Here is a 12,413-nt window from a genome sequence, read left to right as displayed (position 1 = left end):
AGTTTGTCTTTATTCTGTGTTATTCTGTGTTTACGCTTTCTGTACTCTGTGCTTATTTTTATTTTTTCATGAAGACCATACTCATGCACTGTTATGTTTACTTCTAAATACTTATTCTGCTGCAATTAGTTTTTCGCTCAGGAATTTCCTCACCTGAAACGAAGGACCTGCTCGTCAGACGAAACGTAAACATGGCCATCGAATGCACTGTGCTTCAGACCCATGGGCCTTGGCCCACATAGATCTCGGCCATCTCAGTAACTCTTAAACCCTTCTCCCATTCTCTCGTCTCTCTTACTCAGTCGACGCAGCGCCACCACCTCTCCCCCAACCATCCGCCATGGGCCTCCTCAAGAACTCCCTCCTGCTCCAAGGTCTCCCCCTCCCCCTCTCACAAGATCCCGTCTCGCTCGCACGCAAATTCCGCGGGACTAACCTCTGGATCTGGCGGTGCAGGGCAGCTGCGGCAGGCTACGGCTCAGGCGGCGGCCGCCGCCGCCAGCGCGGGAGTGGGGCGGCGCGGCGTGGCGACGTCGACGGAGGAGTACATGCGCCGCAACTACGCCAACAATGTCTCCGAGTACAACACCGTCATCGGGTCCCTCATCCAGCAGCGCAGGCACGTCCAGCCCTTGTTTCGGTTCCTGCACACCACCTGTTCGACGCAGTTCCGAGCAGTGGCATTTCCCATTAGGATAGTTTTGTTAAGCTGTTATTGTTGCGTTGATGATCTGGTGTGGGTACGAGCATGCCTGTGCCAACCTAATTGTTTCTTTCCGGGTCTGAATTAAATGCTTTCGTGTTGTCTTCAGGCCCTACCTGCTTCGTGATGCCTACGATGACATGTTACTCGACGGGGTGCAGCCTGTGCGGGACACATTCCACAATCTCATAGTCGGCACCATGAAGGGCAGCCGGCTACAAGATGCTTTCTACTTCCGCGACCAGATGAGAGAAATGGGCTTGCAGCCTGATGTTAGACCACTCTCTTCTTTACACGCCTTCATCTCCTATGCCGATTCCCTTTTTATTTTGTCGGACGAATTAGGCTAATGGCTTAATTCTTTGTAGGTTAACCTATACAATTTTCTGATCTCCACTTGCGGGAAATGCAAGAACTCGGATGCAGCAATCTTGGTTGGTTATCTTCCTACCTATTTCTGAGTTGCTGCCGATGCTTCTCCTCTGTTACTCATGCTCACCAATGCTCCAACTTTTGTTACCTGTACTGAAGCTTCTGGAAGAAATGAAAGCACATGGCGTTAAGTTGAAAGGAGAAACCTACATTTGTCTCTTGAATGCGCTTGCAGCAACTGGGCGTACGGATCAAGTGTAAGGGGTCCTTCGCATCAACTTTTATTTTTTCAGATTGTAGAAGCATGCAACATTTAAGACTGCAATACGAAATCACATATTCCAAGATATACACTGTGGTTGACTATCTTTACCATGATGTTGTGACTTATCAACTGGGCACTTGGAGCAAATAAGCCAAGGCCTGCAGATTGTACAATAGCTGTTCCCTTGTTTTCATATTTCCGTTAGTAAAGCTCCATTTAGACCACTAAAAATACAGGATTCATTACTACTAGTTCCACAAATTTGAACACTAGACTACATGTAACGTGTTGGTACATCTAGGGTTATAAGAGCCTCTGGAGGTTACAGAGTAGGAGTGCCAGTTTTCCTCGCATAATGTGGGGGATACATTATCAGAAGATATGAATTCCACTAGTGCCTAGGTTGTCTCTTCAGCTTGTGGCAAGTTTTGCTCTAGAATTATATTAGGTAGCTAAGCATGTTTTTCGACATACTTCCTCCGTCCGGAATTAGTTGACACTCAAAACGGATATCCGTTTGAGCGTCAACTAATTCTGGACGGAGGGAGTATAATTTATCCCGAACAGCAACTCTTTCCAGTATATCTGTTTATTATCTATGCTGGGAGAAACACTAATGTGATTGTTTTACCAGTTATGCTATAGTTCGTGATATGACCGCCGCTGGACTTGGATTAAACAAGTTTTGTTATGCTGGACTAATAACTGCATTCAAGAACAAGACACCAGCCAGTGAGGATACTCCGGCAAAAGTATGTTATGCACTCAAGAAAGTTTGTTGTGGTGGTACATTTAACATAACTGTACTCATCCTTTTCTCTACTTTGTTTTCAGATTCTTGAGTTCGTCCAGCAGTCAAAAGGTTGGCAGTATGTTGAAAGGGTAGCAAATGATAGTGCTGAGAATATAATGATGAATGTGTCAGACGAAGAGCTATACAACTTGCCAACAGCAGAATTTGCACACAGAAGAGGATTTATATTTAAGCAGTTAACAATTTATCATGTTGCTATCCATGCTTGTGCAGACTTGGGGAGCAAAGAGGTGTGCTATGCTGCATTTTCACTGTGTTTTTAGTAAGCAGTGTCTAGTTACTGCTCAGCAGCATTGATACTTGACAAATTGACATGTCCATAATTTAGTTATCTTACATTTCGTAGTTAGTTCATGTCATGAAGTTGAGCTTTACCTACTATGAAATTTAATCCTCTTTACAATTTTGCAGACACTCGAAGCACTTCTTGACATGTTCACTAAAGAGAATTTTAATTATGATGCCTTCATTGTGATGCAAGCTGTAAGGTAATCTGCAACTCTGCATGCTGAACAGTATTGATCTAATGATACATTGCATGGTTATGAGGAACTTCAATGGTTAATTGCTCCTGATATGTTCAGTTTCTAAGTATGTCGAGAACTCATCAAGGAATCTTCATCTTTGTCGAGATTCACTGATATAGCTTCGCTGTCCAAAACTTTAAGCCTGTGCATTATGCATACTGAAAAGTCTCTTGTGCACGTTGAATTAACAATCTTATAAAGTGGGCATTGCAAATTAATGAAATCGCATTATGTACCGATGTTTAGGTAAATGTACATAGTATTTGGAAATGCAGTGTCTATTTTTAGGATACATGCAATTGTCATTTGGCAACCCATCATGTTTGTCCTTCTCTATGGTAATGATTTCTATCAACTTCTGGATCTATCTGTTAATTTCTTGTCCTTTAACTGAAAAGGTGTTATCTTCGATGTGGAGATATTGATTCCGCTGTTAAGATGTTTGAAGAGTTCTCAAGCTCGAAACCCACACCCGCAGAGCTGTATGTGGTGAGTATCTTGTTAAAGTTATAACTTCAAATTTAATATTTGTGGTTGAAAGCAACACAGGTTTAATTCCATTACGAATCTTCAAATCCTAGTGATGGACATGTTTCGCGGTACACATCAGGCCTTGTGCCTTGGACTATTTTGATCTCAAAAATTTAGTTGTGAACTTTCAGAATCTTTGTAGAACTTTCCAATTTAACCACTACAGGATTTACTGTTCCTTTATAGTCACAGGCTCTAAAACACAATCGTACTGCTGCTTATTAACTTTAAGCTAGCTGCTAACTTCTGATTAGAGACCATTTTGATTAGTGGATCCAACAGTGGTAGCTCTCAGATTTCACAAATAATAGTTATATTTCACTATATTTAAAAAAATAAAAGATGGAAATCAAATTTGAAGTTTGAATTTGGTACCGTATGAATCCTATATGCTGAACAAAAATTAGCCACATGCCAAAAACTGAGCATCTTGGGATAATATGCATACAAAATAATATAGATAACTTTACTATAGAGTAGCTAATTAAGGTCCTACATATAATTCGTGTAACAATAAAATATATAATTAGGAATCTATGTATCTCTCTCTTATCCACACCATGTGTTCTCAATTTCTCACATGCACCTTTTATATTCTATGCATCAATGGAATGCAGACACTTGCCGAGGGAGCTATGATAGGGTATACTCCAAGAGGAATGGAAGTTGCTCAAGCAACCTTGGTAATTCCTTCTAGTTTTGTGTTACAGTTTGACTAACTCGGGAGTTCAAAATCTTACGGTTTACAATATTTTTCAGGAGAGAATGACTGAAAGAAAATTCTTCTTGAATCCCAAGATGGGGACGGATCTTCTACTAGCGGCTTCTGGTGAAAAGGTAAGCAGCACAACTGCCACCTTTCAGTACTGAATTCACAGAAGTCCTAATGCTTCCTGAAAAAAGAATTGAGTTGCACCAATGACTGTTGAAATTTCTGTGGGTTTGTTCAGACTGGTGGATATACAACTGCAAATTATATTTGGGATATGCTGCAAACCCGCAATATAATTCCAGCACTTCCTGCTGTTGAAGCATACTACAAGGGATTGAAGGTAAGCTTCAGTATTTTAGAGTCAGTCATGTCATCTGGTATATTTTCCTCACCTTGGAGTCCTCCGTGTTTTTTTCGTAACTTTGGATTGGGTTCAATTATAACATTAGGTTACAATGCCGAATCTGGTTGAGTTTTATCAAATTTTGAGAGCTTACCGTGCATGCCACGCAATAAAAACAGCAAGGCTTGCTTCAACGTATCAGTGTGCTTGACTGAACAAACTAGAATAAAATTGACCGTACGTGGATTCTAACCCTGTTTCATGGTCTCTTGTATTCCCGATGCAGGAACGAGAAATTCCTTCGGACGATCCACGGCTTGTGAATGTTGCCCGTGTTTTGGACAACCTGCAACTCCGGTTGGGCCCGAGGAGAAATTTTCAGTAACACATGGTCAAACTGCTCTAGTCTCCCTGAACCAATGCAGGTTGAAATTTGTTCTGGTAAGGAGGTTGCTGGATGCATCAATATGTTTAATCTCCAGAAAACCGAATAACTACTTTTAGGACGACACAAAGCAAGGAGAAACCATCAAGGATATCTATCCGTGGATAACGGTCAGGAAAGAATGGCAGGGACCAGTGTATACATCCTGAGACAGAAATATATTGTTTTGTCGCCTCCTATGCCTAAGTCTCTTTCTTAAGTTCCATTCAATTTTGTTGTTATTTATCTGAGCGGACCATCTATTGAACTTTGTGGTTGGAGTTTGTACTGGTTGCCGTTCAAATGTGATTGTTTAGTCGTCAGTTGTAGGTTTCTGATTTCTTGGTGTTTGTATGTGGAAGATGTTTCATATTGTTTCAAACAAGGGGGTTTTGTCCGGCTCCCGCTCTTCTTCCTCGGCTTCTCTGACACCAGAAGAGATCCCTCTGTTCCATAATTCTTGCCGTGGTTTTAGTGTGGTTAAAACCATGTTGTAGAACGGAGGTAGTACAACTCAAGAACAAGAACAAAAACTGAAATGGTAGCAGTCACCGTGCTGATTCTTCATGCACAACCTGAAAGATCTGCAATAACACCCATCAGGCTTGCAATGTTAAAGAGTTACAGGCTTACAGTTGCAGAACGTGTCAAACCGCAAACATATTTGAGAATCAACGTCCTCGCATAGCGATATACATAGAGATCACGAAATAAAGAAATATGAACTCATAAATTCATTCCTTCTTCGATGTTTCTCCTCCATTCAGTCTCTGTGTACTGTAACCTCGTCAAAATCTAACATCCAAGAAATTGGCAGTCTTGTACTCCATCCGTCCCACAATATAAAACGTTTTTGCAAGCTATTCCTATCTCAGCGTTTACCAATATGTTTGTAAAATCCCCTTGCCGAAGTGTAAACAACAACAAAGTCTTTAGTCCCAAACAAGTTGAAGGCTAAAGGTGAGACCCATAAAATCTCGCGACCAACTCATGGCTCTGGCACATGAATAGCAAGCTTCCACGCATCCCTGTCCATAACTAGTTTTTTGGTAATACTCAAATCCTTCAGGTCTCTCTTAACAGGCTCTCATGTCAAATTCAGTCTACCCCGACCTCTCTTAACATTTTTCGCACACTTTAGCCGTCTGTTATGTACTGAAACTTTTGAAGGCCTGCGCTGAATATGTCCAAACCATCTCATATGATGTTGGACAAGATTCTCTTCAATTGGTGCTACCCCAACTCTATCTCGTATATCATCATCTCAGACTCGATCCTTTCTCGTATGGTCACATATCCATCTCCGCTACACCTAATTGTTGAGCATGTCGCCTTTTAGTCAGCCAACGCTCAGCATCGTACAACATTGCGGGTTAAACCGTTGTCCTATAGAACTTGCCTTTTACCTTTTGTGGCACTTTTTTGTCATGAAGAATGTCAGAAGCTTGGCGCCACTTTGTTCATCCGGCTTGCAAGTGTTCCAAAAAACAAAAAAAACTCCCCTTGCAGAAACGAAAAATATGGCGAAGGAGATGCGACTAGGACAGTTTTAATCTTGATAACCGTTGCACGTCATGTACATAATAGTTGAGATAAACAAATATAGGGCAAGCTCGCAGCAAATAAAAACTCCAAACACACGAGAACACCACCAGTTCACGCCCTAATTAATAATTTTACATTACAAATAGTGCCACGGTAGAGTACAGAGAGCAATCGTAGTTGCCAGATACAAGCAATTAGCACCTCTAGCTAGGAACAAGAACAGTAAGTCAGCGTCTGTCCATAGTGGCACCATTATGCTACAGATTAGAATCAACTTGAACCTACCGTCTCGCAGGGGCTTCAAGTCTTCAATCAAAGCTAAAGAGGGAAGACCGTATGGTCCCAGGCACACAGGTACTAACTAGATCAGGCCTCACGATGCCGCGGTGCCGAAGAGAGCCAGGCTCGCTGCCGTGCACCCTGAAGCGGTAGATGCACGTCAGCTCAGGCTGCCCATGGTTCGAGGAGAAGTCGAGCCGGACAATGTTGACCACAGATGCGTCGGCGGTGGTTCTGTCTAGCTGGAAGGTCTGGGCGTTGCTCTTCTCGAGGTCGTAAGTGAACTCTCCTAGGCTTGTCGGCGTGCGTGGTTGCTTGTCTGAATCGTCGTCTGCTCCTTGGTACCACCCGCTGACCTGGAAATCCTTGGGAGCGCTGGAGCGGTCGAAGGCCACACTCTGCACAGGCAAGCATGATTCGCATAAGATAGTACACTGGAATGAAGGAAGCAGAAAAGTGATTCATGGGAAGTCAAGGACAGGCAGGGCATGATTGTTCAATGACAAGATCATAACGCAAACAAACAAAATGGAAGAACCAGTTATTTCAACTGGAACACAGCAAAATGAAGAACATGCTTTGCTTTCACAATGATTCCTTTCTATCGTGGCTCAATAAAGCCTAATTGAGGGAAAGAACACATGAAGTCAACTATTAACAGATAGAGCTGCATGTTGTTTGATGTTTTCCTGAAAGTTTCTAATAGATAGTAATAGCATCAAAAGTGAAGCTGATCAATCAGAGCACGCACCCACATGGCATATGTTGTCAGCTATCTCAAATCAGAAATGTCGACAGAACATTAAGAGCATGTAGCAAGGAAAATAATGAGCTACAGCATGGGTTGGACAGAGATATGCCAAATAAAAAATTTGAAGTAGGAGTATCGAATTATGGTAACATGAAGAATAGCCATACCTTGTCGACATGCTCTAGAGTGACTGCCTCAGGAATAATTCCTGTCCTGAGCCTGATTTCCACAAATCCAGCACTTCCTTCCAGTGCAAAACATTCTCCTGGCTGTCCAAAACTTGGCTCCAGCATTTTGTGACTTTCACTACGACGAGGAAGAATGCTCTTAGCTTTCTTGAAAGCACCCGAATGCTTAACCACTTTGCCACCACCAGACCCTAATGCATAATCCACCATTCCAAGGCCATCTGCTGCATGCCTGGCTATCTCCATCTCCACTATTTCTTTGGCAAATATTCTTACATCGTCTAAGGTTATATCACTCCCAGTGCCATCCAAACCCTTCTTTCTCTTCAACTGAGTCAGAATCTCATCAAATTCTTTCTTGGAGACAAAACCCATGTTTCTCAGTTCAGCAAGTGACTTGTCTAATATGTCAGCCTTGCCTTCCAATGTCTTCACCTTTGTCTCTAACTTCTTGCCCTTGTCATCAAATTGCTTTGTGATGTCCCTTTTTGCTTTGCCGATCTCATCTCCTAGCTTCTTATCTAAAATGTCCAGTTGCACCTGGAGCATCCTAGTCGTCTTCTTGAACACCTCTACCTTGGATAGTCTGCTCTTCATATCAAGTGCTGTAAATGATAGATCCCCATTTTGCCATCCCCATAACACCTGCCCCATCCAAGCAAAAGCCGTAAAAAGAAGGCAAAGCTTCATCAGCACACTTAGTGCAGTTTCCCACTTGGCTTTTTCTTGTTTAGTAGTACTTTTCTTTCGATGTTCAGCAGAAGGTGCTGGAGGAAGTGCATCTTTTCTTCCCTCAGATGAATATTTCGGTTTGTCGATAACTGACTCTCCACGGCTTGTATGACCAATATCCTTCTTACTAGAAACCTTATCATCTGAGACCCCATTAACTCCACCTTCAGTAAGAAGCTCAGGTGTAGGCTTTTTCTTTGCAACAACCGTTCGCCGCCTAACATCTTGGCTGGAATGTGAATCCACACTTAGTGCATGGTTCCCATTTGTATTTGTGGCCGGTACTGCAGCAGTTGAAGCCATTGTTGTGCCTTAACCTACAATAGAACATAGCTAGATTACAAACTGGAAATAATGATGCAAACGGAATAAGGCACCAGAAAATGAGTGCTATTATTACATAAAGAAATTTGCTATAAATCTGTGCAGAGTAACATTAAGGCTTAGTTTGGCAGCAAAATATTTTTTAAACTGTGGTAATTGAAAACTCCAGTGCATAGCGGACGGCTAAAGCGTGCGGAGAATGTCAAGAGAGGGCGGGGTAGACCGAATTTGACATGGGAGGAGTCCGTTAAGAGAGACCTGAAGGATTGGAGTATCACCAAAGAGCTAGCTATGGACAGGGGTGCGTGGAAGCTTGCTATCCATGTGCCAGAGCCATGAGTTGGTTGCGAGATCTTATGGGTTTCACCTCTAGCCTACCCCAACTTGTTTGGGACTAAAGGCTTTGTTGTTGTTGTTGTTGTTGGTGGTGGTGGTAATTGAAAACCACAGTATTCTCCTGGGTGGGCATTGAATACTACAGTTTTTTAAAAACAATGTTTTTCTCAGTTTTACATGTGTTTGGTTGGTGCTGTTTTACCAAAGTTTTGACCAAGTATTTTAGCGTGGATGATTGGTTGACTGAGAGTAATTAGCGGCTGCAAACAGCGGCTGGCTGCATGCAGCTTCCATGCACACATCCGCCGGACCTAGATGCTAGGATTTGTAGACTACCCCTGATGCACCTACATGAGAGTAATTAGCGGCTGCAAACAGCGGCTGGCTGCATGCAGCTTCCATGCACACATCCGCCGGACCTAGATGCTAGGATTTGTAGACTACCCCTGATGCACCTACATGCATGGGCTGCTGGCATTGAAGGTTTCAAATAATCCACCTATATATATCCCGCTTGACTCACTCATGGCGCTGCAGAGAAGAGACGGGACTTGCACGGGGCGCCGGCTGGAAGAAGAACCTGAGAGACCTACTACTCGTAAATAGGCTGAGATTGGCTAGAACCAGGAGTTTACCATATAACGGAAAAAGGGAAAATAGGATCGGATCGCAGCTGGTATTCTTATCTCGACGTAGACGGCAATGTTGTGATCTCCCGACGATTTCACTCCATTCTGTTTTAAAAAAGAGGTCGGGACCTCTTTTTCAAAAACCGCAAAAATACCATGGTTTTTGGCATACTGTGGTTACAAAACTTCGGTTTTTTCTGATGCCAAACGCAGCAAAGTATTCAAAACCATGGTTTTTTTCAGAAACCGCGGTATTCTCAGAAAACTTTAAAAAAACTTTGCTGCCAAACGCAGCCTAAGGATACACAGCCAAGGAATTGATTTTATAGCCAGCCTTCCCACATCTATTTATGTTGGTAATTTATCTGTGCAGGACAATGGATGTATTATAATCTATCTGCAGCTATGTCTATATAGTCAGCCTAAAACAAAAGGTGGTATGCACATGCATAAGATGAACTGCAATTAAAGTTGGGAAGTGAAGAGCCAATCATAAGTAGGAAAAGAATACAGTATCGCAGATAAGTACCGGATAGGCTGCAGATCTCGAAGAAATGAAAGAATTCATACTGTTATTTAACTAGTATACTGCCATTTACCATCACGGACCAAAATATAAAGCCGAGTAGTAAATGTGAAGACAAGGAGTAAATTGTGGTATCCTACACAACATTTCGAAGCAAATCTCGAATTCTATTCGGTTGGCACAGTAAAGGGAACAAAAACAAATAACCCAAATCAAGCAATCTCGTCCGCAACTTCCTAACTGTTCCATACAATACAACCCTAATTCCCCATGTTCAACCAATCACATCACCAAGGAAGAAGAGAAAACTCTAAACTTTCGGACATAAGCTCTGCCCGCACCCCACGTCCGCGCCCGGACTACCAAGGGTCAACTCAGACAGAATGAAGAGGGGGAACGACCTAAATCAAGCCGTCGAACTGAGGACTAGAGGGTGACATCCATGGAGCAAACAAATCGGCCGAATAACCGGTTTAGATCTTGGTCGCTCGCTGCAGCGGCGACGGAAGATACCCGAGGAGGGAAAACCAACTCGCACGCAATCGAGCTAGGGTTGGTTGGTTCCTTACCGGCGAAGGGGGTAACCGATCCGCGCCGGTGCGGCGCCGGTGGGGCTGGCCTGCGATACCCCGCCGCCGTCGGCGCGGGAGGCCTGCGGGGAGGAGGAGAGCAGCCGGGGCCGGGGCTGCGAACGGACGAATTTGGGGAGGGAACCGGAGGAGAAGAGAGTGGGCGAGAGGGAGACAGGGGGGAAGAAGAGTGGCGAAACGACGTGTACGTGGAAACGGTGGAAGACGGGGAGATTTTGAAACCGAAAGGGTCACTCCACCAGGGAGGAATGGCATCTCAGTCTCAATTCTCGGACGCAACTCCCACTCCAAAAGTTCGAAATGACGCCGCAAAAGACCAAAAGGCCCTTCACAAGATTTTTTTTTTTGCGGGTACGGCCCTTCACAAGATTTACACTTAAAAAGCCATTTAAAAGATTTTGAAAACAGGATTTAGATTTATGTCTTACATTGACGTTGTGATTGTTGTTCGAGCCTCGCGCATATCAAGGTGGTCCAGCACAATTGTCTCTAAAACCAAGGATGATAAGTACGTGGTCGCTTGATCCGATGACCGCATGAAGTCCCCACAGTCTGCCTCAGCTGTTGAGGGTGCTTCGTAAAGTAACTAACAAAAATATGGTAGTCGTAGATATATTTGTTTCGTTCTGAACGCAATCTCGTATTACCAGATGGACGCGAGGCACATATTTTAGCAAGGGTCGGCGCCTCACTAGCAAGTAGTCACTAGTCAAGTAACAACACTACTCCTACTTATATGAGATTATGTGAGGATGATGTTAGCGTGTAGGAGTACAACAATACTCTCGGCATGTTGCATGTCAACTCATGGAGGTCTATGCGTATCAGCAAGACCGAGTATTCATATTAGAACTACTAATGTCTTCTAGGGCTTAGGTAGATGTTTGTTAGCATCTCTACCACTAGTGGTTAGAAGCCCATGAACCCACATGACCCGCGTCAAAAAAACCCCTTCATACGTGACCGGGGATGAGTGTTTGACATCGATCGGGTATAAGAAAGAACGAGATATCAGGTATTGAGCATCGAATATCGATCACGGGAACAAAAGGCAGTGCCCCCCTCTTCTTGATATCTTCCTTTGATGCACTTGCATGTGCACCCAATTGTAACCAAATTAATTATAGCTATTTTGTTACTCTGTTTGAGCAATATATCTGAGAGCGAGGCATGGTATTTAACGCTTGGTATTCATAGCCAGAAAAAATATTTTTATTTTCAGGTTATTATAGGAAGTTTGTCAAGCATTATGCATTAGTTCTTGGCCTTGGGCACATCTACTCAAAAATAATATACCCTTCATGTGGACAATTGACCGCGATATGGCGTTTGACACATCGAAGCAGAGGTTGATCAGTATTCTAGTTCTTTCATTACCAAATTTTGCTCGGCCTTTTTGTTCTTGAAACGAATGCTATTGAGCAAGGCATTGGTGTTTTCTTGGAACAAGATGGTCACCTATGGCACACCTTAGCAAAACCTTGGGTCCTCGCAACAAAGGACTGTGGACATATGAAAAAGAATTAATGTCTTTTTTTCTGTGGAGCATTCGCGCCCTTGTTTTCAAGGAGTGAATTCTTGACAATATTGATCATCGCAACTTGATGCATCTTAAGGACCAATGTTTGCATACATCATGACAGTAGAGGGAATTCACTAAAATGTTGGGTCTACTCATCGGTTGTGTTATTGCAAGGGCACTAACAATGGAGCAACTGGTGCCTTATAGCCTTATCTATGGCATCCAGGAGTGAAAATGGAGACATTGAATGCTCTTTCCATTTATCAACCTGCATGGCTGGAAAATGTCATGAAAAGTTAT

At 43.1% G+C, this 12,413-nt stretch overlaps 2 protein-coding genes across 2 annotated transcripts; one reads left to right on the top strand and one right to left on the bottom strand.

Moving 5' to 3' along the window:
* Positions 1-221: 221 nt before the first annotated feature.
* LOC123039467 (pentatricopeptide repeat-containing protein At4g35850, mitochondrial) lies at positions 222-5,088 on the top strand. The gene is made up of 13 exons (XM_044462624.1): positions 222-374; positions 457-619; positions 813-975; positions 1,072-1,137; positions 1,235-1,332; positions 1,975-2,092; positions 2,175-2,384; positions 2,566-2,642; positions 3,080-3,170; positions 3,830-3,895; positions 3,972-4,049; positions 4,163-4,264; positions 4,554-5,088. The coding sequence occupies exons 1-13, from the start codon at positions 341-343 to the stop codon at positions 4,650-4,652; spliced, it is 1,365 nt and encodes a 454-aa protein (XP_044318559.1). The 5' UTR covers positions 222-340; the 3' UTR covers positions 4,653-5,088.
* A 1,258-nt stretch (positions 5,089-6,346) lies between these two features.
* On the bottom strand, positions 6,347-10,838 carry LOC123039455 (SUN domain-containing protein 1). The gene is made up of 3 exons (XM_044462619.1): positions 10,571-10,838; positions 7,434-8,503; positions 6,347-6,913 (listed from the first exon to the last, which is right to left on the bottom strand). Exons 2-3 carry the CDS (start codon positions 8,487-8,489, stop codon positions 6,545-6,547), a joined length of 1,425 nt encoding a protein of 474 aa, XP_044318554.1. The 5' UTR covers positions 8,490-8,503; positions 10,571-10,838; the 3' UTR covers positions 6,347-6,544.
* Between the last annotated feature and the right edge of the window lie 1,575 nt (positions 10,839-12,413).

The sequence above is a fragment of the Triticum aestivum genome, chromosome 1A (assembly GCF_018294505.1).
Source record: "Triticum aestivum cultivar Chinese Spring chromosome 1A, IWGSC CS RefSeq v2.1, whole genome shotgun sequence".
Taxonomy (NCBI): Eukaryota; Viridiplantae; Streptophyta; class Magnoliopsida; order Poales; family Poaceae; genus Triticum; species Triticum aestivum.
The sequence above is the reverse complement of the archived record's forward strand: the minus strand, read 5'-3'. Positions and strand labels throughout refer to the sequence as shown.

What these genes read in the sequence shown, in the direction of transcription:
- LOC123039455 (XM_044462619.1), bottom strand. Translation starts at nt 8,489, where the DNA reads ATGGCTTCAACTGCTGCAGTACCGGCCACAAATACAAATGGGAACCAT. An exon ending in CTCTAGAGCATGTCGACAAG is followed by an intron (nt 6,914 to 7,433) that starts GTATGGCTATTC and finishes TTGCCTGTGCAG; the next exon opens with AGTGTGGCCTTCGACCGCTC.
- LOC123039467 (XM_044462624.1), top strand. Translation starts at nt 341, where the DNA reads ATGGGCCTCCTCAAGAACTCCCTCCTGCTCCAAG. An exon ending in TCCCTCATCCAGCAGCGCAG is followed by an intron (nt 620 to 812) that starts GCACGTCCAGCC and finishes TGTTGTCTTCAG; the next exon opens with GCCCTACCTGCTTCGTGATG. An exon ending in AAGTTGCTCAAGCAACCTTG is followed by an intron (nt 3,896 to 3,971) that starts GTAATTCCTTCT and finishes AATATTTTTCAG; the next exon opens with GAGAGAATGACTGAAAGAAA.